At 43.7% G+C, this 27,611-nt stretch overlaps 1 protein-coding gene across 5 annotated transcripts in view; it reads right to left on the reverse strand.

The window, feature by feature from the left end:
* Positions 1-27,458, reverse strand: part of LOC108273119 (nucleosome-remodeling factor subunit BPTF) — a 56,681-nt gene extending 29,223 nt beyond the window's left edge. For 3 of the 5 annotated variants that reach the window (XM_053684146.1, XM_053684147.1, XM_017482148.3), the window contains exons 1-14: positions 26,603-27,458; positions 20,564-21,037; positions 18,267-18,615; positions 16,717-16,937; positions 11,397-11,594; positions 8,783-8,920; positions 8,140-8,280; positions 6,640-6,815; positions 6,119-6,471; positions 5,742-5,873; positions 3,603-3,732; positions 2,298-2,433; positions 1,868-2,050; positions 17-1,613 (exon numbers count right to left, since the gene is read on the reverse strand). In XM_053684146.1, coding sequence (XP_053540121.1) covers positions 17-1,613; positions 1,868-2,050; positions 2,298-2,433; positions 3,603-3,732; positions 5,742-5,873; positions 6,119-6,471; positions 6,640-6,815; positions 8,140-8,280; positions 8,783-8,920; positions 11,397-11,594; positions 16,717-16,937; positions 18,267-18,615; positions 20,564-21,037; positions 26,603-27,140 — 4,766 coding nt within the window. In that variant the 5' untranslated portion in view covers positions 27,141-27,458. The remainder of the gene's footprint in view (positions 1-16; positions 1,614-1,867; positions 2,051-2,297; positions 2,434-3,602; positions 3,733-5,741; positions 5,874-6,118; positions 6,472-6,639; positions 6,816-8,139; positions 8,281-8,782; positions 8,921-11,396; positions 11,595-16,716; positions 16,938-18,266; positions 18,616-20,563; positions 21,038-26,602) is intronic. The other 2 variants (XM_053684149.1, XM_053684148.1) reach the window with 2 other exon arrangements.
* Positions 27,459-27,611: the final 153 nt, after the last annotated feature.

Raw genomic sequence — 27,611 nt, forward strand, 5'->3', positions numbered from 1 at the left:
GGACATGCCAACTCACCTCCAGGTGACACCGAACGTGGGTCTGGGAGATGGGTAGGGCCAGATGTCTGAGGCTGGTTTGGCATTGTAGTTGAAAACTGACACTTCCCTAAAGCCACCCTTGCGTGCCAGCTTCTTGAGCTCTTCAGTGGGGAGAATGAAGATGCTCTTCTTGCAGCTTTTGGTGGTAAACGTGCGGTAAGAAGGAAGAGCTGTTTCAGATCGCGCTTTCTTGGTGCGAGAAAAGCGAATGAGCTGCACCCGTTCTCGTGTGGACTGCACCCGTGTTATTGCCTTGGAGACGGTCAGGGACGAGCTTTCCGTCGATGAAGGTGCCGTGGTGGTTTTTGTTTCCTGCGTCACCGTGGTTTTGGTTGTGTTAGTGAGGGTAGAAACGGTGTTGCTCTCGGTCACCGTACCGCTGCTAATCGCGTGAGACTCAGTGGTGGTTGTTACGGTGGTAGTAACTTGCGTGACCACCGATGTTGTGTGAGAACCCCTGCTGCAGCTGCTCTCTACAAAATCATTGCTGAGGCTCGATTCCTCCGCTGAGAGCACCGGAGAGGGAACGATCGTCCTCTGGGACTCTTTGTCATCCCCATCCAACCTGGCTTCCATGATGTTGTGCTCTTTGCTATTCAATGCAGGCTCTGATTTGGGAATAGTTGGAGAGGATAATGCCAGATCCTCGACGGTGACGCCAAGACGGGGAACCTTCTGTGGAGGGAGGTACTCTGGGTTAACTCCTGTGGCATCTCCACCCAGAACAGTACTTCCATTCACTACAGGTTTCAGAGGATCCTTGAGTGACAGAGCCTTCTTATCATCCTCGATCCTCCTGTCATTCACCTTGGTCATAGTGTCCCCGGTACCTGGTTCCTTAACATCCTGTCCGTTCATTTGCAAGAAAAGCGGACTATTTCCTTTGCTCTCCTGTTCCTTGTACCCATCCCCATTCTCTCCTAATGATGTCACATTATTCACCTGTGCTGGTGTACTCACGCTTGTTTGCTGGTTCACTGTGCTAATGAATTTTTGCACACTGCTGCCTCCAGTGGATGGAAGAACAGTACGGCTTTTGTTATCCATATTAACACATTGCTTATGAGGGTCCCCTGAGAAAGGTGGCGTAGTCTTTTGAATGCCAGACTGAGTCTGGCTCAGACCGGGTGCGGTACCACCTCCACCAGGCTCTACTTGCCCTACACACTCACCTGTTGACCCAATTGTCCCAGCTTCCTGACTAAAAGATAAGACGGGTTCTTTGGTGGAGTCCTGCGCGCCCGTAATCCCCTTCTTAGCCTCTGATTTAACCTCGGGCTGTATGCATGCTACTGCTCCATGTGGCTCCATTTTAAACTTGAGCCTCTGGATCACAACCTTAGGATTGGCACAAATAGCCGACTTCTTCTGTCTTTCCTCGATGACCTGTTGCTTGACCCGGTGCTCAAGCAGCTCATCCAGTTTGGCAGGACTGACCTTCTTCTTGTAAGCCGTGCGGAGCAGGAAGCCCTCGCTCACGTTGACCAGGTCATAGAAGAAAGGTTTGGGTCCTTCCTCTTCCTGCTTAACAGTGACATCATCCGAGCCTGCATGCCCTGTGCCGGCAGCAAACACTACAGGAGTGTGGAAAAACAATATTTTAACCGATTAATAATAACGTTAGCATTAAAATCGTTACGTTGGAAATATAAAAGAAATATAAAAAGATACAACACTTATGCAAATAAAACAGGTTTAGACATGCAATAAAGCTGGTTTCGAGTTGGATTGTCTTGCATCACGCACATCCATATAATTAACAAATATATTAATAATAGCAGTGTAAAATTAAATAATAAAAGTAAAAATCAATATGAAAAGCTGACACCTTTTCCATCATAAATCGGAGTACCAGGCGCCTTCCCTTCAATGTCCAACTCTTCTTCCTTCTTCCTGTTGTCTTTCTTTTCACCCGTCTTTCTTTCATTATCGTCCTCGGCTCTGCTGCTTTCGGACATTTTAAGACTTTTTGCCATGTTCGAGTCTGCAGGATTTTTGACGCTCTTGCCAGCTTATCACAACGTGGAGAGAGGAACAAACAAATAAATAAATAAATAAAAAAAATAGTAGAAACATTAATTATAAATGAATCTCTCATCTGATCAGTGAGTAAAAATAACAAAATAGAGGAAAGAATCAATTAAAGGGTAATGAACTAAAAGCAAACAGAACAAGCGAAACCAAATACTTATTTCAGGCAGCCAAGACAAATAAATTGAAAACAGATTGCACTAGTCATCAAATAATGCTGTAACTACCCTCTATCTCGTGCCGGTAGTTGGCGTTGGTGTTCCCGGGAAGCCTTGGAACAAATCGATGGATGTGAGTCTTACTGATCCAGCACCAGCCCCCATAACCCGTCACCCTGTACTCCTCTCCTTTCTGTTTCCAAACCTTCACACCAAACAAAAACATAAAACACAAATCATCATACCGTGACTCTGTTAGATTTCTAGGTTGATCACGTGCCGTTTCCCCACGTTACTGTCAAGTTTCACAAGCAAAAGTATTAAAAATGTAATACAAGTATACATAAAGTAAAATTCATTAAATGACGTAGACCTGTCAAAATGACACACACCAAGAGCGGACGGAAGCATTAACTGACTTGCTCATTCCCGATTTAACAGATTTCGAAATACAATAAATAAATAAATAAATAAAATTACACATAACGCATCAAATACACCTCGTTAGCCTCTAACCAACTATTACAGGTGGGCGATATGCCACAAAAATTACATCATCGTATCGCAATTCTCAAAGGTATTTCTATGATGCATCATGATGAATAGGTTTGCTCACAAACTCAGCAATACATTTTGCTTTGCATTAAAAAAAAACAAACTATTACATAATTTATATAATATAAATTATATAAATATTATATAATTTAATAAAACAAAAAATCTGTATAAAATGTTTAGACTTTACAAACTGACTGGAAGCAGTTGATTTGATGTTAAAATGTTGTGCTTAACCTTTAGAATCGTAATCAAATTGATTTGATTTACCTCTGAAAAGCATACTGTGACCTAATTTATCGTGATATCAGTATTTTATGAACATGGTGGGTTAGCTATGATGAGTTTCTAGCTCAGCTACTGGGTACAAATTCCACATCAATAATAAATCGGTTCGCTGACTTCCCACCGAACCAAGCGGGAAGCCAAAACTCCATCACGTCTGAATCCATACTCTTATAGTATATCAGACTCCGTGTGCTTGACGTCTCTTTACAGGATTTTCAGGACGACTCACAATAGGTCGGTAACATAATATTGTAGAGTATTTATGTTGTCCAGTAATCATGTTTTTCATCTTTATCAAAAAAAATTTAAATTAAAACCAAGAACAGGAGTCTAGACATTTGGTGTCCAAGTACGTAATAGAGCAATAATTATATCTAAACCAGGCCTAAGACTAAATCTGTGTACGAGTGTGGACTCGGTGAATGAATCTGAAGGAAGAAAAAAAAAAACAACAACAACAAAAAAAAACCCCAAATGTATCTGGAGTGTACATGCACAAGCAAATGTACATAAGCTCGTTCAAATCTTCACCTGATGTTTAATACGGAAGGTGTATTTGACCCAAGTGGCCTGCTGCATGGTCTCCTCTTCCTCCAGCTTCTTCTCTCTCTTCCTCACCTTCTCCTTCTCCTCCCGCTCAAGGGACGTCATGCGGTGCAGCCTGCGCGCCAAACGCACACAAAAATGCTGGCATCAACACAGGGCTATACAAACCAACCACACACACACACACACACACACGCATACACGCGCAGACGCACGCACACACTCACACATTCAAATGAACTCAGCCCACCAACCCACTTTCTCTCACAAACACACACCATCACAGTTTGATGAAAGAGCCAGTAGAGTGACTCCTGGGTTTTCTCTGGAACACAGCCAGTCGCAACACTACTTTAAAGAGCTCATGGTGGGTCTGCGGAGGAAAACACACGGGCTCGTGTAGCCGTTAACTCTGGGGCCAAAGGATCAGGGCCGGAAATATGTGCACTGTGAGCCTGGATTTAAGTGGGCTGTGCCCAGGAACAAGCACTCTGTGCAAATATTGGTTTACAACACAAACTGCCCCTTTGAAAAATGGGCAAACATCCCTGCATGAATCGCGTGTGGCACAAGCGACTTTGAGGAGGAATTCCCGCAAAACGTGATTAAACGGAGTTCTACTTCGTTTGATTTAAAGCAGCCGGAGAAGGCAAATAAGAGAAACCTATACACACTGGAGACACCCAACAACTCCTACTATGTTGGCAGCAAACGTGAATCACAGGCTGCCCCATAAGCTCATTCATTCATCTTTAGTGATCACTTTTTTGGGGTCATGGGGGATCTGGAGCCTATCCAGGGAACACACCTTGAATGGGACCCCACAAGCTTGTGATATAAAACTGGCTGACCTACAAACAAGTGCTACATCAAGGAAACCAAGAACACACATCAAGTTAAAAAAAAAATAAACAAGCAAACTGGCAACTGTTAACTGAGTGAAACTAGCAAGGCCAATATGATTGGGGCAACGAGGTCCATCCATCCGTACGTTTTCTGTACCGCTTATCCATCTTATCCCATAACAGGGTTGTCGGGTGCCGGGAGCCATTCCCAGGGGACTCGGCACACAAGGCAGGGGACAATGGCGTGCCAACCCATCGTACGACACAATCGCAAGCACTACAGACAATTTAGACATGCCAATCCGCCTTCAACACGTCTATCGACTGGGTGAGGAAACCAAAGTACCCGGAGGAAAGCCCCAAAGTATGGGGAGAACACGCAAATTCCACGTACACAGGGCGGTAGTGGGAATCGAACCCCCAAACCTGGAGGTGCAAGGAAAACGTACTAACCACTAAGCCACCGTTTGAGGCAACAAGACGTGAAGTTTATAGATCACCCCTTCATCTAAACATCTAGGATACAGTTCCAGGACTTTTCAGTTCCTGCTCCACACTAAGCACCTTTCTAGGGACCAGGAAGCATTGTGATGGACCTTGTCACACTGAACATTTCTGACCAACCCTCTCGCACACCGTTTACATAATCTGTATAAAGCTAAGGTTGTTTTGGTTGCATGAGCTTCCAACGGGTACCTCAAAACCATCGGGTATATGACTGGTCCAAATATGACATGGATGCTTGCATCGCATTATAAAGCCGTAGTTTGATTTCCAGGTCCGCTGTTTGGCATAAAGTTTTTGCTTTGCAAAATAAACCAACACTATAACCATAACATTTTCTCTCTTCCGCAGTTGTGCCTCTTTCACTATTTGCACGCTGCTATTATTATTTTTTGGATATTTGTTTCACACGGTTTAAAATAGTAGCCCGAAACTAGCCCAATGCTCAAAACATTTTGTGTCAAACCTCGACATATAGCTTTTAAAAGTTTGCCTGTTGCTGTCATTTTGCTGTGAGCTATAATTGAAGGGGGTGGGGGGTGGGGAAGCACATCCGTTTGATTCAGAGTAGACCCATAAGGGAGGACTGTTCATCTAATGTTTGTTGCTGATTCCTGCAGGAAAAAGAGCATATAGTGTGTGAGCCAGTCTGTGATCTAGTGCACTGGCTTTACAATATATCAGAGATAAATGACGTGTAAAGTGAGTAATACAATGATTCAAGTATATTTCACATTTATGGCCATTCCATGGTGTATGGAATAATCCGCCTTACCGTGTGTGCCCCAGTGAGTCCTTCCACACAGGCTGCATGGCCACCGGTTTGATGGCACACTCAAGGATTGCTAAGGCCAAAGCAAACTCCCGTGCCTTGCTGCATATCTGCACAGCCTTGCTCCAGTTTGCCCTGAGAGAAGACAGACACACACAGTATCCTGCTGACACAGGAAACCAAATAGCTCATACTAATCAACATACTTCACTGCTATAGGAAGCTACCTAACCCAAGCTGTTAAAGTAGGGACAGTTTGGTCAATGCAGGATCAGCTATGTACAGCAGGTGCACATACTTTTGCAATAATTACAAGAGATAAAACTGTGGTATTTCTAGCCTTGCTTTCTACATCAGTGCAACTGGCTGAGGTTCTGTACCTATGTGAGTCCCAGTTGGGGTGCAGAAACGGTGCTGGGATGTTATTCTCCAGCTGGATGATAGTGAGCCTCAGTGTGCACATGGTGAGCATCCTGGAGCCATAAATTGAGCCGTTCCATTTGAAGTCTCCAGCAGGGGTCAGGCAGAACTTGTGCGAGAGGTGTCTGCGCTTGTCGTGGTCCTCTCGGTGCTGGTGCTTGTTGAGCGCCAGAGTGTTGGTGCTATACTGGTTTTGGTAGCCGCGGTACTTGCCTTCCTGACCCAGGCGAAAGTAGGAACCCTTTATGGCTAGGTCTTTGGTGCTGCGCGAGTTGAGACGGGCCATTTCTGCTTGCTGGCTAACCACCTGAGCCTGAAGAAAAGAGTAAAGAAGTGTACTCAGCAAACAAACCAGAGCCAGTAGGTCATTTTTAGAGCTAGCAAGTATACGGTGAAATCATATGAGGGTAAATAACATTATATTTTTTTCACGATAAGAGCAGCTGCATAAAATATGAATCCAACAAACACAAAGGCTCACATCTTTTCCCTCCTTGAACACTTTACAAGACTCATGGAGCGCTGCTGCCACCTGCTGGCTCTTCTGCTGACTCAGTTTGCTGTCTGGGTTGCGCAGGCGCGTCACCATGCGTGTGGCTGCCAACGTCCCATGCATTCCTATCGGCGTCTCACCGCTTCCTTTCTCCTTCAATTCACCTAAAACACACAGACAGATGTTGGACAATGCATGTAAATTAAATCCCATACATTCTCTTTGTCCAGACTGAGTGACAACTGCTTTTTACAATTTTGCAAAATTGTACATAGAATAATTATCTGTAACAGTAGTTGGGAAAAACAACAACAACTAAATTAACACAACATATGTTGGACACCAGAAATGTCTTGTCTGATCAAATTTACAAAAGATCTCCCTTCACACAAATATAACTGATTTTTTAGCAAAGTAACATTTCTGACATTGAATTTTCATAGCAAGAGAACGGCCTAACTTGAGTAAAGTGAAATAATGTCACTATGACGTCATGAATCAAGACTAGCAATCAAGAGACCAAGGGTAACTCTATATGTGATAGCACCATCACCATGCTCCACTGTGTAGATCATGTTCTCAGGGTGATTTGACCTCTTGGGGTTTCTCCTCTAACTAACCCCCTTTTTACCTGGTCACCAACTTTTGGTGGGCGGCGTCCTCTTTCCATGTTTTAAAAATGGATTAAAATGTTTAAACATGACAGCATCACAAAACTTACATTTTCTGTATATACGTCATTGTTCTAAAATAATAGCGTAACACAGAAATCCACACCGATGGTTTTTCCTCGGTTGCGTCCACTGCGGAGCGGCTGAGAAGGGTCCGCTGTCGTTATACGGTACGAGAGCGGCCTCTAGAGGCGAAATAAAAACTATCCCTGACAAATTTTGTTGTGTTATTTGAAGTGTTTTTTTTTTTTTTTTAAATTCAATTTGGATGTCTCTATTTTGATCAGTTATTTGGAGTGTTACTTTTTGGTTCATTTTGGATGGATATCCTTTAGTCACTTTAATTTATTTCATTGAATTTTCATGGTAGAGTCAGCACAGTTTATTTTTTAAATAAAATTCAGCAATATTTTACTTTGAGTGTTATGTTTTCAGTCAGTATCACTTTAAAAAAAAAAAAAACGGTTGACTAATTGGTTATTTGGCAAGTACTTCCCAGCTTAGATATCGTTATCGGTAAAATCCGTTATCGGTCGAAATCTAAAAGAAGCGACTACAAGTTTACAGAATAGTACAAATTGCAACGCCACCATAAAAACAAGAAATATTTCGATGTGTGTTTTGAATATAACAATTTTATCATGATGTACAACGTAACTTATTATTGGCCTATAATACACAATAATTAAAGGTGATGACCTCCCAATATTAAAACATTACATCCTAATACCTAAATATTTGAGCCAGGTATGTTAGACTACAATGAATTTCAAGAAGCCGGTTCGAGGGGATCTATATTGGCTCCTAATATTCCCACCCTTCTCATCCGGGTTGGAGATGCAAGCTTTCTCTGCAGCATCCGGGTCATCTCCTCCTTTTAGACTGCTTCTACTGTTCTCATCAGCAGTCTGTGGGGACAGGGGCCCTTCCTCAACATTGGCGCCTGAACTTGATGTATCTGCAGGAGAAAAGATTAAAAGAAAAACACTGTTTGCTGATGTACTGCTACCACAAGAGCACTAACGAGCAATAATACTGGACCCAAAAAAAAAAAAAGGAAGAGCGAGTGAAACAGAAATCACACCTACTCACTGAAGATTTGAAGCCACATTAACAATGTGTGACAAAATAAAGCTTGATTGCTTAAAAATGGAACGTTTATCATCTTGAAGAAGAGTAAAAAGTCACACACACACACACACAAAGGAATACGCATACTCTGCAGCTGGTGTGTGTAGCTTGAATGCAGGACAACAATCTGCCATGAATCATGCTTGCAGTTCGTGCAAAAAAAAAAAAAAAAAAAGGACAAGCAAAAGAGGCCAAAAAAAGCAAGCAAACAACTGACAGCATGAGGGTTTGCAAATGTATGAAAAGATGAAGGTGCAGAAGGCTGAGGCAGTAATCCGAGCACAACGAAAGCACACAAGCAGCTGAAGCGTGTCTTTCCTGCAGTGTACCTGCCGTCTCGGGCAGCTCCTCCAGGTCGCTCCCTCTCTGGGGCTCACTGAGCTCAGCTGACCCATCAGAGGGCCCTGGCAGCCGGGGGACGGAGGACACAGAAGCCCTCGGGGACTCTGACTCGCAAGACACCTCAGCTACAGAGGAACACACACTGACGTATCAAGTACTTTCTTATGAAATCCTGAACAAAAATGCAAGCAACTCCTGACCTCATGTATTAAATTTATCCTCCTGGCTTGGCCATGAGTCATTTGGATAGCACAAACAAGGTTTTCTTTTTAGAACAGGAAAACGTGAACCTGGCCCTGTCCTGATCCAAATGTTCAGTCTCGATAGGACGTGGACGGTGCAACAGCATCTATTATGAAGCACTACGTAAACACAGACCCCAACAATTTTCCCCTTTCACACGGAATCGGTCACTTCTATTGATCCGATTTTTCTTAAGCAAATTGATTTAAAAATACATTAAAAATGTGACATTTTCTGTGAGGACACATTTATTTTATGGAACATTTCATAATACTCATGGAAGGAGTCTCCAGTGTCAGCACTTTGCAACAGTCAGAGATAAAGATGTCCAAGTTTTATAACATGGGACTTTGCGTTTCATGGTTCATTTCAAACATGACAAGCTGCATATTTTGTGTCTTAGCAACTGCAAGAAGGCTGGCGAGGGAACGACTGCTTGCAACTGCTACGTTATAAGTGATAACAGGAACTAATTTGTTTTATTCATTTGTTCTACATAAACAGATAATGTACAACATGTCATTCTTTAATAAATGAAAACGGTGATATTAAATATTTCTAGGATGGTATACGCTGTTCTAGGAAAATACCCTTCGTATCACGCCACCACGCCGTTGATCACTGTCCTATGACGGCACATCCTATCAAGTTTGATTCATTAATTAATAGTGATAAATGGAGATCCTCAAGTTATCTGCTTGGGTTAAGGAGAAAATTCTCAAGCTTTCAATATGTTTAGACATTTTCTAATAATCTCTTTTAAACATCTGAAACCGCTCAAATTTCTGACTGTGTCTGTGCCATGTGAATCATGGGTCCTACAGTGCCCTTCACTAATATTGGCACCCTTGGTAAATATGAGCAAAGAAGGCTATAGAAAAATTGTATTATTTAAGCCTTTGTTAAAAAAAAAAAAAGATCACAAGACTACTCTGCTCTCATGGATATCAAACAATTGCAAACAAAACTCGGGTTTATAAAAATATATCTGTTAAATATAGGAGTGTAACAATTATTGGCACCTTTTTAGTTAATACTTTGTGCTACCTCGCTTTGCCAAGATAACAGCTCTGAGTCTTCTCCTATAACGCCTGATGAGGTTGGAGAATACATGGCGAGGGATCTGAGACCGTTCCTCCATACAGAATCTCTCCAGATCCTTCACATTTCGAGGTCCATGCTGGTGGAGTCTCCTCTTCAGTTCACCACACAGGTCTTCTATGGGGTTCAGGTCAGGGGACTGGGATGGTCATGGCAGGACCTTGATTTTGTGGTCAGTAAACCATTTTTGTGTTGATTTTGATGTATGTTTTGGATCATTGTCCTGCTGGAAGATCCAACCACGCCCATTTTAAGCTTTCTGGCAGAGACAGTCAGGGTTTCATTTAATATCTGTTGATATCCCAGCACTGCCAAGCTGCCACTGTGGGCCGTTGAGCAAGGCCCTCAACCCTCAACCCTCAACTGCTCAGTTGTATAAATGATATAAAATGTAAGTCGCTCTAGATAAGGGCATCTACCAAATGCTGTAAATGGAAATATTTGATACAGTCCATGATGCCATGTATTCTAATAAAATATCCAGGTCCTCTGGCAGAAAAACAGACCCAAAACATTAAAGAGCCACCTCCATATTTAACCGTGGGCATGAGGTAATTTTCCATATGGCTACCTCTCTGTATACGCCAAAAGCATCTCTGGTGTTTATTACCAAAAAGCTCCATTTTGGTTTCATCGGACTATAGAACCCGATCCAGTTCCAGTAGTGTCTGGCAAACTGAAGACCCTCGAGTTTGTTTTTGGATGAGAGTAGAGGCTTTTTTATTGAAACCCTTCCAAACAGCTTGTGGTGATGTCGGTGACTTCAGATTGTAGTTTTGGAGACTTTCTGACCCCGAGATGCAACTGACTTCTGCAGTTCTCCCGCTGTGATATTTGGAGATATTTTGGCCACTCGAACCGTCCTCTTCACAGTGAGCTGAGACGATATAGACACACGTCCAATTCCAGCTTGATTCATAACATTTCCAGTTAACTGGAACTTCTTAATTAATGCCCTGATGGTGGAAATGGGCGTTTTCAATGCTTGTGCTATTTTCTTATAGCCACGCCCCATCTTGTGAAGCTCAACAACCTTTTGCCGCACAGCACAGCTATACTCCTCGGTCTAACCCATTGTTATGAATGACTAAGGGAATTTGGCCTGTGTGTTACCTCATATTTATACCCCTGTGGAACAGGAAGTCATGGTTAAACAATTTCCTGTTCCTAGTCACCCAGGTGTATTAAAAAATGTAAAATATCAATGGGAATATACTTCAAATATATTTTTCTCATGTGAAAAGCACCCATTCCTACCTGTAGGCTCGGCCTCCTCTCTGCCCGTTTGAGCCTGTGGGGATTTGTCTTCAGGGGCCTCAGACTCCTGTTGCTCAGCGGTGGACAACTGCTCCTGCGATTCCTCCCTTCTGGATTTCTGTAGCTCCTCTGCAGCCTTCCTCTTCACCTGCTCCATCTCTTGCTCCTGCTTGGCTCTCACACGCTCCAGGATCTCCTCTGAGAGAAACAGACAGACAGAGTGAGGGACAGCAAATGATCTGGTTTAACCCAATGCAGTCTCAAAAAGCCTACAGAGCAACACACTTCAGAGGGGCATCATGAACGTAGCAATGTGCAGCATCTGTTCATTACCCTATTTCCTGCATGTTACCGAAACGTAGCTGACAGACATGACAGGATCTAGATGATGTCATTTTCTCAGTTTCTATCATGCTCCACCTTGTTACCCATCCCTTTTTTATTTCATTCTCTGCCTTTTTCCCCTCTCTATCAGGATTACTAGGTGCTATGAATAGGAATGCCTACTATATCCTGGTAGCCTGCAAAACCCCTGTAGCTTGACTGGTCAATCCACTACATCAAACACTAACATCACAAAACCTCCTTAAAAGGAACAGTTTGATCAAATTGACCCCTAAATTTAATGAATGCAATCAGACTTTCCACATGAGATACAAAGGTAACGTTGGGAGAAAACATTTCAGAACATACATCCATAATTCCATCTTTGGGACGCACCTCTAACCCCAGAACAGTTCCAGAAAAGGGAGTAAATGGCACCAACGCCTGATACCAAACACATCTTGGCCGACTGACTGCTAAATTTTTACCGATTTCAGTACCAAGTCACTGCTGCCACTACAGGTGTGTGTATAAAAGAGAAGCCGAGAGGAATTAAGTGAAGTGTGGAAAGAGTGAGAGAACGTTACGTTAGGAATAAAACGTGTTGTTATAGGAAAATAATGAATTACGTCATGGTGTGGTGTGGTGTGATATGACATGACCCAAAGTGATGCAGAGTTATTGTCACAACCCTGAAGCTGATTTATTTTACCATAGCATGCTCCGAAGTGTTTTTGCCGTTCTGTCACCAACCTTTCTTTTTTTCCTCATTTGTGAGGACAAAAATATACATACTGTATAAAGCTTCTCGTGTTATCGAGAACTCGGGAATTTCTCGTGGCCGAAAACCTGTTTCCTTCCAAAAAAATGAAAAAAACGAAATAAAATCTCCGTATAGAATTCCTTCACCATATTATCTACCCTCATCGTTATACGTATAATGCATTAGCACAAGTGCTATTAAAATAAACGTACGGTTGTATTACAGAATTCAGCAGTGCCGGCATACAAGAGTAAAATACACCATGCTGAATGTACACGTGTATGTTCCCTTATTCCAACGCTTTCCCAGAGATAGCAGTATCTGATTGGTTTGAGGAGTAAAAGAATAGAAAGCAAGTGAAAGCAGACACATTTCTAAGCCGCCTCCTCTGAGCTGAATGCAGAGTTTAGGCACGTGGCTCTACGCATTTCATGCACATTCTGTAGTTTTTATGCTGGCTGTGTGGCAATCCTTCTGTGGTGGCTGATAAAGATCTGAAAAGACTTCCTAAGGACAGAGATAAGATCACACCCACATCGAAACGTGCTGTAAATGACAGCATTTCGCTTCTCGCTTGCACAGATGATGGAAGAGTAAAGAGAAAAGACTGAATAACGACATATAACCGTCATGCTTATTTATATAAATGATCGCTATGTTTAAATACTGACTAATCAGGAAACGTTATTTTTCTGCCTTCAATGACAAGTTAAAAAAAAACAAAACAAAAAAAAAAACTGAAACTGAAAATAATAAAATCGGACAAATCTAAATGATCGTAAACATAGTAAAATTTTAAGATTTACTAATCAAGCATGACGACAAGCCAACATATGAATAACGTTGTCAAACAGTGCTGTGGAACTCGAAATGAACATGTGGAACAGCCTCCTTTTTAAAAAAAATAAATAATTAAATCCTAGGAGCCTTTTCACAGCAAATTAACACACACTCAGTGGCAGGCAGACCAGTAAATTATCTCACCAAGTGCTAGTTCTTTATACTAGTCATGCTAAACGAACAGAGCCCTACCCGGCTTCATAAACATGGTCAGCTAACTAAGCCACTTGGAAACCAGCCAAGGCATCCATACAACCCGAGTCAAGACAGGTCGGGTCATTTTTTATGGCTGCTACCTATACGTAGTGGAACATGTGACGTCTTGTGCACAGGACTACTTTAAGTGCAAGTACAGTGCAAGCAGTGCAGACAACACTACAGTAGTGACTGAATGACCAGCGCAGCGCAATGCAATACACGGGATGGTAAAGGTTACTACATAGTAAATGGTCTGCACTTATCCAAAGTGCTTGACACTGTGTCTCATTCACCCATTCACACACACACACACACACACACTCACACCAATGGTAGCAGAGCTGCCATACAAGGCATGGGGTTCAGTGTCTTGCGCAAGGACAGTTCGGTATGTGGAGGCATGTGGGCCGGGAATTGAACCGCCAACCCTACGATTAGTGGACAACCCGCTCTACCACCTGCCCATACCACCAGCCGCCCATGGTAGACCAGGGTTCCAAATATTTGTGAAAAAGCCCTCATATGGAATTATAAATTTGAGCGGTATTATTCACACTTGCTGTGCATCTTATGTACATCTGGAAAAAACCATCAGCGCAGCCCGTCAGGGTTCCGAATCGAACTGGAAAACGTTTGGTGATTTCATGCATGGCAACGTTAAACACACCGACAAGCTCTGTCTCTCTTTAAAACTTTCCACTGTCATCATGATTGCTGTCATGGGCCAAGTCTCAAATCAAAAACTCTGACATTAGCAGATTAGTAGAGTATTTCGTTATAAAGTACTGGTTTCCAGGCGGAAAACAGACCTTTCGGTAGGTTTGACGGAGACATGAGAGGTTCTTAAAATACAACCACTATCTGTAATATGAAAAATTAAATAATATTAGTATTTGTACTCAACAACGGTCTAAAATAGCAAGCAGGTAGCCAAAAACTAGGTCATTTACGTAAGTAGTTTATTCAGTGGTGACAGACGGACGGGAATTTTGTCAACTCCTGGCAACAGTTCAAAACATTAGTGCACAAAATCCGTCTTCAAGATTTCTAATATTAATTTCTCTCACGACTATTACGATTTATAAATCAAGCGACACCTCTAGGTTGGGAACCTCTGCGGTAGACACTAAGGATGCTTTTAGTCCATTTATCAAGTCCGAGAGAAACTGAGACGGTATGATCTGCGATTTTGTTTTGTCTTCATAGCGCACACAATTAAACAATCCAGAACTCAAAAGTGTGGTTGGGAAGTATGTAAGGGTCGAAAATGTTCTACTCTTTCAATCATTGCAATCTTTTAATCAGGGCAGTGGTGGCTCTGAGGTTAAGGCAGTGGGTTACTGATCAGAAGGCCAGGGGGTTCAAGCACCAACACCGCCAAGCTGTCACTGTTGGGCCCTTGAGCAAGGCCCTTAACCCTCTCTGCTCCATTGTCCTTGCGTTCTGACCCCAGCTTCCTAACAAGCTGGGATATGCGATAAAATGAATGTCACTGTGCTGTAATGTATACATGACAAGGCTTCTTCTTCTTCTTCTTCTTCACTGATCAATAGAGGGTATGCACGTAACGTCACGGTAGCTGGAACTCGCCGCGGTCACGCCCACTGAGTGGCAAAAAGACTGAGCGACAGCATTAGTGTACAGCGTGAACACAGAAAAGACATGCGATACATCGACTGTGCTAACAAATTCAACAAGAATTCAGAGCGATCTTTTTACAGAGTGCCAAAAACCCATTCAGTCCTTTTTTCACCAAGTCGAGCAGTGTAAGTGTAAGCTCTTTTGGCATGTGGTATTCATGCTGTACAATGATGAAAAAATTGCTACATATTTCTTTTTAAAACGCTGTCTATTTCCACCGATGAATAACGGGGGCTCATTCCCTCTCTGACTGTGTTTTACCTTCACAAATATATAACCTTAGTAAGTGGAAGCAGTGTTAGCTACAAACTAACTAGGACTAGCTAGCTTACGGTTTACCAGATAAAATTATATAATAAAAATATTTGCACATACAACCAGAATGTTTACTGGTGTTCTTGTCACTTTACTTTCTCCAACAAATCCCGCCTTGAAGTAGGACCAAGGCTTTTGTAGGCCTTCAGGCTTTGCTTAGTGTGTTTCCTCAGCGTCGAAATCAGGTACATATAAATGTCGGAAAAACCCATTTCTGTCCACATGCCAATGTCCATGGACCACAGTTTCTTGGGCATGTTGTAAGGGTCACTGTCGAGTCCAGCTGCCTTTAATTTAAGCTGATAAGCAGCTTCCCCTAATAAAACCAGCCATTCCGTTCCGGCGGGAAAGTGACGTCAATGCATACTTATACGGAGGTGGAAAAAAAGGTCAATGTAATTTTGTCGAGAGTGAACAGAACTAACAAAAGAACAAAGAAAAAAAGAACACTGCACCAGTGCTAAATATTTTACTAGATAGTAGTTTACAACATTCTGCGTATACGTCCACCGTTAATCTCACTTTTAGGGTTTTTTGGTCCAAACACATTAGTAGCGCAAACGTTCTACAAAACGCGATCCGATTTTAATTCTTAAGGCAACAGTTCGATATTTGACCAAATCCCTGAATCTGCTACATTATGATACGTTTAGAAGTCTCAGAACGATATGTGAATAACTTTGTTCAGAACCTTGTATACGCCCCCATTCAATTTGCAATTAATGATGTAGAGAAGATTCTTTTAAATTATCATAATTATAAGCAAATCACCTCACTAGTTTATTTACACATCAGTTTAAAATTGCCTCTTTTTTAAAATTTTTTTAAAAATACACACCAGTTGGTTCTGTGTTGATCTATTATAATCAATAATATCGATTTATGATTGTTGCTTCGACTCATTTAAAACCGATGCACACCACATTTCTGATCTGTTCAGGTTGCACGTCACGGCTCAGTTTAGCAACACCCAAACCTACCAAAAAATAATAATAATAATAAAAAAAAAAGTCTCCTGCAATCCAAAACACACACCACGTTTGGTTCACTTCTTGCAGTTGTGGAGATTCAGAATTGAAAGTGTGTCAGAGGTCACATGGAACCGGACTCGCTGCCTCGCTTAGACGCACACTGACCCCTTGTTTTGCCCACATGCCGAGTGTGATTGCACCAAGGAGGAACTGCACCAGGGTTTGAGCACAGTTAACTAACCCCATGCATGACCTAGCTGATCCTTACCGTTAGCTGCGGTCAGGTAAGACTTGATGTTGCCTCTGGCTTTGTTAGTGAGCTCTTCCGTGATGTCCATGTGTGTGTGGATCTCGTCTCGTAGTTCCTCCAGTGTACTGCACAGCTGTTTCTCCCAGTACGTCTTATCCAGCACTTCCAACAGCTCCGCCAGCTGCACCTTGGTACTGTAATACCAGATCGTCTTGTTCTCGTGCTCGCCGTCCTCCTCGCTGAAAAGGGCAACAATTTGTTAACGTGGAACGAGTTAAAAGGCTGAAGCTTAAGATCTAAACAAACTATTAATAAGTCTGTCGATAACAGTCTAGAACCTTAAATAATCAACACAAAAGTTCTAAAACTTGTTTTACACTGTACAATTTCAGAGATAATAACTCGCCACACTGCGCGAGATGAAACCAATAAAATCTTGCCCGATTCCTACAACAGCATGAGCGAGAACACATGTTCTCCACGTCAGATTATATGGCGAGGAATAAACGTCCTCTAATGAAGTTCTGCTTACATCAATCAGTGTGATCCGGGCTCATGCAGGAAAACTGCCTGCAAAAACAAATATTCGAGGAGGGCTTGAGGTAAAAGGTAAAAATGTTTTTCTATCCATGAGCATGTTTCTTTATCTTCCACCGTCGCCACTTCTGTATCTGTCCTGTGAGTTTTGCATCATCCCATGCCGTCCCCCTATTGGTGGCTTTTATACCAGCTTCATAGCAGCAAAACTCAGATTTTAACTGAAAATTTCAGAAGACTGTCTTCGGCTGTCTTTGGTCACAGTGGCACTAAATCGGCAGTAAATTAACTCCCAACCACCTAACAGGAGATCATGGCTATGTGTACGTGCAGTGAGGGGAGACAAATCTTCCATTCTAGGCCAGGCACTACAGACAAGATGCTTTCATGTCCCAGTCTTTTTTATTCATTGTCGGACAAGTACTAAATACAAGTTTGAAATGAGGTGCGTTTAAACATAATGTTGATCATGTTATGATCATATCACCAACAAAGAGGTGGTACGACGGAGTGGCATGTACAAGCTCCATGTCACCTGCACCCACGAGAGACTCTGGCTGGCCATTTGGAGGATGTGGCCAGCCAGCCAGTCAGATCCCTGCAATGACACGGGTACCACCAGGCGCCAACGTCGATGAGGACGCCCCCAAAACAAATGGAGAAGAACATCCATCCAAGACCTGTGCGCACTGAACATCACATGCGACGACTGGTCGGAGACCGGAAACGCTGCAGAGAAACTTACTGCCCGATATGTTACCCAGCATGGGACGGTCCAAGTAAATAAACATAATGTGCTTCACATTGGAACAATGTGCCCTGATGCTGAAAGTACACTACTCTCCGTTACCCCTGTGTATGAAACGTACTATAAAATCCTCAAACGTTCTCATTGCCACGGGGTCGAAGGAAGGAAAACGGTTATTTCTAAACTTAAAAAAAGAGAGAGAGGAAAAAAAGGAACTGACAAACCATGTGATGATGTCAGGTGGAAATTGCTGCATTGCTCCTTCTCTAAGCTTTACACTCACACTATGATCCTTCGGTTTAGGAACCAGTATTTCCTCCGGTGACGGTCGAATCCGATCGGCTCATGTCTGATGTAGGGCCGGGTCTTCTGGCTCTCCGTCACACTGTCCCCCACACCTGGCACCCGGTGAGCTACACACACCTCGCACTGCCACTCTTCCTCGGGCACCTGGAGCATCGGCGGCTTCACACACTCCAGGTGATAGACGGCGGAGCAGGTCTCGCAGCATAGCAGGTCGCCAAGGTGATGGCACACGCGGCAGTGATCGTCGTACGTGACCACGCCCTCTGACATCAGCTCCTCCCGCGCCACATTAGTCGCCAAGTACTGATCCACCAGGAACTGTAGGACTGCATGGAGGAGATAAGCAAAACGTTCATAAACATCCATACTGATCCTTAAAACATAGCAGCTTTACTAATATGTACCGATGTAAAACACGCGTACTGATCATCTAACTGTCTCTATCCTTATCCTTGTACTCATACGGCAAGTGTTCATACTCAAACACCGATCAGCCAGAACATTAAAACCACCTGCATAATACTGCGTAGGTCCCCCTTGTGCCGCTAGAACAGCTCTGACCTGTCGAAGCATGGACTCCACAAGACCTCTGAAGGTTAGCAGCAGATCCTTTAAGTCTGGTAAGCTGTGAGGTGGGGCCTCCATGGATTGGACTTGTTTGTCCAGCATATCCACAGATGCTCGATCGGATTGAGATCTGGGGAATTTGGAGGTCAAGTCAACACCGTGAACTCTTGGTCATGATCCTCAAGCCATTCCTGAACATTTTTTGCAGGGTAGCAGGGCGTATTATCCTGCTGAAAGAGAACACTGCCATTAGGGAATACCGTTGCCATGAAGAGGTGCACTTGGTCTGCAGCAGTGTTTAGGTAGGTGTTACATGTCAAAGTAACATCCACATGAATGCCAGGACCCAAGGTTCCCCAGCAGAACATTGACCAGACCATCACACTTCCTCCACTGGCTTGCCTTCTTCCCATAGTGCATCCTGGTGCCATCTCTTCCCAAGTAAGTGACGCACACGCACCCGGCCGTCCACCTGATGTAAAAGAAAACTTGATTCATCAGACCAGGCCACCTTCTTCCGCTGCTCCACGGTCCAGTTCTGATGCTCATGTGCCAATTGTGAGTGCTTTCGGCAGTGGACAGGGGTCAGCATGGGTACTCTGACCGGTCTGTGGCTACAAAGCCACGTACACAGCAAGCTGTGATGCACTGTGTGTTCGGACATCTTCCTATCATAGACAACATTAACTTTTTCAGCAATCTGTGCTACAGTAGCTCTTCTGTAGGATCGGACCAGACGAGCTAGCCTTCGCTCTCCACATGCATCAGTGAGCCTTGGGCGCCCCTGTCCCTGGTTCACTGTTTGTCCTTCCATGGACCACTTTTGGTAGGTACTAACCGTCGCATACCGGGAACCCTCCATGAGACCTGCCGTTTTGGAGACGCTCTGACCCAGTCATCCGTCCATCACAATTCGGCCCTTGTCAGAGTCGCTCAGATCCTTACGCTTGCCCATTTTTTTCCTTCTTCCAACACATCAGCTTCAAGAACTGACTGTTCACTTGCTGCCTAATATATCCCACCTCTTAATAGGTGTCGTCGTAGCGAGATAATCAACGTTATTCACGTCACCTGTCCGTGGTTTTAATGTTATGGCTGATCTGTGTACGTTAATATTTATACTAATCTGAAGCACATCCATACACACTGAATGTCCATCCTGATCATCTGAATGATATTAATGATATGATATCAATCCTCTAACTCTCTAGAATGAGCTTCTAAACATCCATATTGAACCGTCATGAGCCGCATGACGTGGCGGTGCAATACGTGCAGATAACCTGCAGGGATACAAATAAGGAATAAAACACACAACAGTGCATGCTCTTATAGGAAAATAATCGATGAAGTGCTGGCATGATGCAATCTGACCCTGAAGTTAATGGTTTCCAGTAATATCCCATCCTGAAGTGTTTTATTCCTCTTATAACACAACAATTTGCCAAAGATAAAACATTTGTTTAATATAGAATGCTGTACAAAATACATTTTAGAGGTACGAGCAATATTGTGTAACATACATGAAAATAAGTTGGTTCCGGTTACTGCTTACATTATAACAGCTATAAACAGTTCCCTTATCAGACTCCCAACACCTTCTGACCAATCAGAATCTAGCATTCAACAGCACTGTATAAAGTTCAAAACAAGCAAAATATGCGTAATATCCCGATCGAAAAACAATCCCGTGCGATATACACCAACCTTTCAGCTTGCTCTCAAGAGGTTCATAGGGGAAGTCGTCTTGGTTCTGGACGCTCAGAACATGCTGGTACTCGGGGTCACTCTCGCAGTAGGCCCGCACCACCTCGGGCCACGTCATCCCATCCATGAAATAGAGACTTGAGTTCACGCTGTCCTTCAGATCTGCTGGGCCGAAGCTCGTGTTAGACGTGTCCTCCTCGCGCAGGATGGCCTTCATTAGCGAGATGTGCGTCTCGGCCAGAAGCGTGCACTGATCCTGTCCCGACAGAGCTGCGCAGAAGTCCTCGAAGCGGAACGGAGAGAGCCGCAACACAGTGCTGAAGTTTCGCAGCACCTCGTAGATGGAGGCTGCCGTGAGGAGGTGCGTAGCTGGCACCAGCGCATCGTCAGATGACTTGGGGAGCTCCAGAGGGGGGACATCCTTCTCCTCGAAGACAGGGGCATGCGGACGATGCACACGAGTTCTCTTGCGGCCTACGGGAATTTAAAAAAGCAAAAGAAATTATAAGCGCAGAAGTTAAACCGCAAAGGAGAAGAAAAAGCTACTCGTGTTGGATGAGGAAGCTCTTCATGTACACAGACACACAGAGATAGAAGATAAAGAGAGAACAATAGAAAGATAGACAGAGAGACAGAGACACGGATGATAAAGAGACAAAGAGAACATCATGGTCATGACAGGGTATATAGAGAGACTGTGAGAGAAAGAAAAATAGTAGGGATGCACCGAATGTTCGGCGACTGAAATTAGTGAAAAGGCAGAATAAATTTGACCGAACAATGACGTGTTTGATGACGTGGCCAAATAGCCTAGCAACCAGAGTGAGACGCGCGAATGGCACGACCTCCACTTCCGGCAGCGCGCTCGGAGAGACGAGGGGGCGCGCGCATGCACGATCTACGTGCACGACTGCTCAGCGAGCGCATGCTCTTCGGATGTTGACAACCGTGACATTGTTTACCGTGGACACGTGCGTTTGTTTTGTTTCTGTTCCAGAGAATTCAGTCACGCCGCGAGACGTAAGGGAGTGGAGTACGGAAGTAGGTACAGACGTATTTATTTAAGGGCAGGCAGACCAAATCGTAATCCAAAAAACGTAGTCAAGACAGGCAGAGGGTCGAGCGATCGGCAAACAGGCATAAACGGGGCAAGGCAGGAATCAGAGTCGCGGTCACAGAAAACAGGGTCGCAACACAAAACAAAAAACATGAACTAGTACTATAGACTGGGAGCGGAAACACCAGCGGGGACTAAATGAACTGATCTATAGTTTAAACTAACTAAATCTATCAAGGAACATAACATTAACAACGTATCTAACTATCCTATATCTACTCTAATACTCCGCGCGGTGTACAGGGACGCGAGCGGTATATCTCCCCAATATAATCAGACGTATAGAACCCAATAGAACCATTTTCTGCACTCTTGTCAATGCACTTTTTAGTCGTAGGCTACAGAGTGTTCCATTCTTTCAGCAGTCCGTTAGAGGCCCAACATCGGCTATTCGAGGGGGGCTCAAAGATGACCACATCAAAATATTTTTATTTTACTCATTTATTTATTTCAAGTTATATTGTGTCTTGTTGGTAGCCTATGCCTGCTGGAATGAAAAAAAAATGTCCAGTGTTAAATAAATATTTTGAAATTGTAGTTTTTGTAATTGTTTTTTTCTTTGAAAAGCAAGACAAAATAGTAAAAAGCACGTTCTGACTATTTAATTTACGCAGCGGTGAAAAAAAATGGCAAAATAAATGGAAAAAAACGTGTTCGGCCTTCGACCAAGTTTCTCATTATGTTCGGCTTCGGCCAAGAATTTTAATATCGGTGCATCCCTAAAAAATTGAGACATCTGGATAGACATAACGGCAGGTAGACAGATAAATAGATAAATATATAGACTGATGGGGCGACAGATGTAAATAAATAAAGGCCAAGTGCTAAAACTTGATTCGCATTTCAGTTGTTTTATACGTTAACGGTCTACAATCCACACACATCACATCAATAGAACAAAAATGTCCCATCCATAATCCCAGATTTTTCTCAATAATACATACAAAAACACACACTTAATTATTATTATTAAAACATCCTTGTGTTTGTTCATATCGCCTTCATTATTATAAATAATGTGTTTGTCTGTCCATATGATACTACATCCATAACCCGAACAAAAAATAGATAGATCTCTCATACTTTTGAATACTGATCCACGTTCTCTCTGAGAGGTCACCTGACTAGACACGTGTTTCACTGATACTAACCCTGAGCAGGCGGAGAGACAGTTGGCGAGTCAATATCGAGGTCACGTTCATAACGCTGGAATTCAACATTCTAATATGAATATATTCATATTGACTTCTAACCTCACGCTCTTACACCGTCTGCACCACAAAGCCCAACCTTTCCTTTTCTCCTCTAATTAGTCTCGCATGAGGTGCGGCCGCAGTCCTGTCGCTCACAGGCCAACACTTTGCTGAGCAACACAAAGCAGAAGCCGTGCCCAAGTCAGGCAGATGTGTCGATACGCTTCCTTTTCCAATGAGAACTCGTATCGTTAGTCAGCGCCGTCAAAACGACTCCTCAGCATAACTCACGCAAGCACGGCGCGAGCCTGAAGATGCCGAATTATTCAAAACGAAAGCTTGAGCACAGACAGTTCAAGAGCTGATGCAGCAAATGCTAAACTATTGTGATCGCTGTTTAGAGGATGCGGCATCATACCGTGAAATTTACTTGCAGGTAGACATTACGTTTTCATAGCGGGACAAACGCCTATTACCGTTTTCTGTAGATCTCTGTTCAGTGAACAGAATTATAGGACTGCATTTCTGCTAGAGAAAAAATTAAAGTTCAATTAGGCGTTGTTAAAAATGAAAAACCAAACAAACAAACAAACAAAAACAGCAGCAACAAAAAACACCATTTGAGCCAGCGGGGGGAGGGGGTTCTCCATAAAACAATGTTGATTGATCATACATGCTCAGATACACCGAACACACAACTCTAGGCTTGAAAGAGGTCTGACTACACGGTGACTGGCAGGAGCCACAGCCAATCAAGAGAGACAGAGAGAGAGACAGACAGAGAGAGAGTGAGGGGGGGTGGAGAGAGAGAAAGAGAGAGAGAGAGGGAGGGAGAGAGAAAGAGAGAGAGGGGTGCTCCAATACACTTTAAAAGCAAAAAGGATTCAGTGATGACTGAGTTTGTTTCTCATGTTTTTTTTTGCTGAACATGTTCATTTGTTTTCTGGCGTTCGTCTTTTACCAATCACATTACAGTGCACAATAAAGTTGTTATTCTCAAAGATTCCGCAAAACCGAGAGGCGTTAATACTCGCGTCCCAAACTGCATACTACTGTACTAAATCGCATGTCACTACACCACCGGTGTCATTACTATTTAGGTATATTACTATTAGCTCTAAAGGTATACACTTGCTGGAACAGTGTAGCACAACCCACTTTATGAAAAAGTTCTTCCACTACGTAACTTGGACTTTTAGAATAGGCTGAAAATCCAAATTCTAACATCCTGTAGCTTTAAGGACACGAGCGATTACACAGAAAAATCCATGCAAAATAAGGGCCCTTACAGGACTTCTTTACTGGATAGTATCGAACCGCACGCTGGAGGACACTAATCAGTTATCCAACACTTTTCCATTATTCCCATTACACTAAAGCACGGCACACCAATTTCCCGTAGTAGAACCTGTTAACGTTCTCTACAAGCACAACAGAGGTAGTCAGCTACTGAGGTGCAAACCTTCATCAGTGTTTTAGCTGGAGGTAGCAGGATGTAATCATTCATCAGCTTTCTCTGCTAACACAACATCATCTGACAGCTAAATGGTGTCACGATTTTTTTTTTTTAAGGAAAAACTAAAGAAACAAACTAAATTACCATAAGACTGCAGGCGCCGGGGTTGGTGTTAACAATAGTGTCACGTGGGAAATAAAGTCACCACCTTACAACCTCCAGAGAACTCTTCCTACCTTCACAGTAGTGTTATATATCTAAAACTACTGACTACCACATTCTGTTCAAGCTGATGTAGCAACTAAACCAAGCTCCTAGCAAGAAAAAGCCAAGGGCAGCACTTGATTAGGAATAATGTGATTCCATTTTGAGTTAATGTAACAACACGGCAGCAGACTCCCACAACACACACTCCCTCGAGTGCAGCGTCCCAAATAAGCGGGAGGTGCAGGGGGAAAATCCTTCCATTGTTTACCGAGTGCAGCTTCAAGAAATAGGACCGATGCACCTTAACGGGCTCCTTCAGGGGGTCATATCGGTAAATACACTTCAAATAGGAGTAGCTGAGAAAGTATTTGTTCAGATTACAGAGTGATGCAGGAAACCTGGATAGTTATTTGTAATAAACACACTATAGTGTGTGAACTATGTTGACCTGTCCTGGTCTTAACTGAACTCACAAATTGAAATTTAAGCCTTCTTGGAACTGTCTGATTTTTCTGGGATTACGGCAAATAGGAGTGCCCTTAATTAGTTTGCATTTTGACCACTTTCCACATATAATGACTTGATATAGACCTATCGGCAGATGAAGCTATTAAATTTTTTTTTAAAACAAAATTTACTTTAAGTAATCATTGATTAAGAAGTTGAGGTGGACTGTTTAAAAGATCAGGCTAGGTAACAAGCTTATGTTGGCAGTACAGCTAATTGCGAAGACATACGGCACACCTATGCAACTGCATTTCTGTGAGCCTACATTCCCAACAACCAATCGCTGCTCAGCACCGTCCCCAACAACCAATCGCTGCTCAGCACCGTCCCCAACAACCAATCGCTGCTCAGCACCGTCCCCAACAACCAATCGCTGCTCAGCACCGTCCCCAACAACCAATCGCTGCTCAGCACCGTCCCCAACAACCAATCGCTGCTCAGCACCGTCCCCAACAACCAATCGCTGCTCAGCACCGTCCCCAACAACCAATCGCTGCTCAGCACCGTCCCCAACAACCAATCGCTGCTCAGCACCGTCCCCAACAACCAATCGCTGCTCAGCACCGTCCCCAACAACCAATCGCTGCTCAGCACCGTCCCCAACAACCAATCGCTGCTCAGCACCGTCCAACAACCAATCGCTGCTCAGCACCGTCCCCAACAACCAATCGCTGCTCAGCACCGTCCCCAACAACCAATCGCTGCTCAGCACCGTCCCCAACAACCAATCGCTGCTCACCACTGTCCCCAACAACCAATCGCTGCTCACCACTGTCCCCAACAACCAATTACTAATCATTTTTTGTCCTACATGCAGAAGTCTTTATTTCAAACTTCCTTTAGGCTATATTTACAAATAAATAAAGTGAATAAATCGAGTGCTCTGGTGATTTCAATGCACACTTGGCAAAGGTTTGTTTAAGTTTTTAAAACAAAAATGTTATTCTGCATTGTCGTATTCCTGACCGATGAGTTTTACGCATGCGTTTTAGATCTACACACGACTCAGGGAGAACGACTTTTCTTTTTGTGCGTTTAATCGTGTGCGGCGAGAACACAAACGAAAACCGAAGCGCAAACAAACCCAAAAATATATTCAATCCACTCAGGAACCGGACTAATATGTGTGAAAGCTGCCTAACAAGTCTAGATATGCAAATGGCACGGCGAGCCAATGAATATACAAATTAGCACATGACGTCATCTGGCGAACTGCTTGGCGGCGATTTTTTGTTAACGTATTAAAACTACTTTCCCCTGGAAAAAAAAAAAAAAAAAAAGAGTGGACAACACTACGTGTTGCAAAACAAAACCACACAAACTCTCTGTAAGGAGCAGACGACGCTGATGCCCCACATCCCGGGTAAACAGACGCGGCCTCCATTTTGAACAAAAGCTGCCAGGTAAAAAATAACGGTATTGACGGAACTGTGATTGGCATTGGGAGCCACCTGAATCCACGCATGCGCACTAAGCTTTGACCGTGTGATGAGCCAAAACATTAGCTTATAAGCTAACGTTAAGTAGAAATCATTGCTAGCTAAGGTTCAGACGGTTACCCGGTGTGTCGCCGCAGGTGCTGCTTCGGCTCCGTAAACTGCTGCAGCTCGCGTCGTCCTCGTCCGGCAGTTCTTCCACATAGTCGGAGCCATCATCACCACCACCACCATCATCATCATCTAAATGCTCTTCTTCATCTTCTTCATAATCCGCATCGTCTTCAGAGCGGCGGAGAAACTCGTCCTCGTCTCCCTCGGACTGTAAACTCACGACGTCTTCCTCCTCCTCGTTGCTGCTGTCGTGGTCGTCGTAGATTATTTTACTCAGTGTTTTGCGCCTTCCTCTGCCTCCTCCTCCTCCTCTTTTACCCCTGCTGCCTCTGCCTCCTCTGCCCCTCGGTAACGAGCTTCCTCTCCGTCGCCCCCTTTTCGATGGCTGGTAGTTTCCATCCGCCTCACAGCTCAGCGTCCACACTCCTCTGCCTCTGCCTCTCCCCCTGCCTCTGCCTCGGCCGCCTCGACTGCCTCGCGCCACTGCTGGAGATGCCTCATCCTGCAGTAGTCCCCGGACAGCCGGCCTGCCTCTTCTTCCTCTCATATTTAATGTTTTGTAACAGTATATGTGGTACAATACTTAATTACTGTTTTCTCTTTATTTGCAGCCTCTTTCGCGCCACGAGTCATACAGAAAACAAACCTCACAAAAGCACGCAGTTCTCAATAAACTCCGAGTCCACTCTCCTGTAAAGTTGTTTCCAAAAGTCCGACAGAGCAGCGGACTCGATTAGCGGGAGAAAGCTCGAGCGGAATGGCCGGTGTCCCTCTCCGGGTCGCACACAGCCGCCATTTTTCTTCCCCTCTTTCCCTACTGAAAACAGCAGCAGGCCTTCTCCAGCTCGGGCGGTATTTCGTTCTCCGCCCGTATTCCTACAAATCCCGCCTTCCACACGATGATTGGTTGGAACCGTCCCGCCTTCCGCGCCGTCGACTCGTTTTGTCGTTAATCTTGTCCAGTCAGCGGATCGGCTATGAATAATAGCCAATCCTATAGTGCACGAGGCGGAATTCG

Source organism: Ictalurus punctatus, chromosome 12 (assembly GCF_001660625.3).
Source record: "Ictalurus punctatus breed USDA103 chromosome 12, Coco_2.0, whole genome shotgun sequence".
NCBI classification, from domain to species: domain Eukaryota; kingdom Metazoa; phylum Chordata; class Actinopteri; order Siluriformes; family Ictaluridae; genus Ictalurus; species Ictalurus punctatus.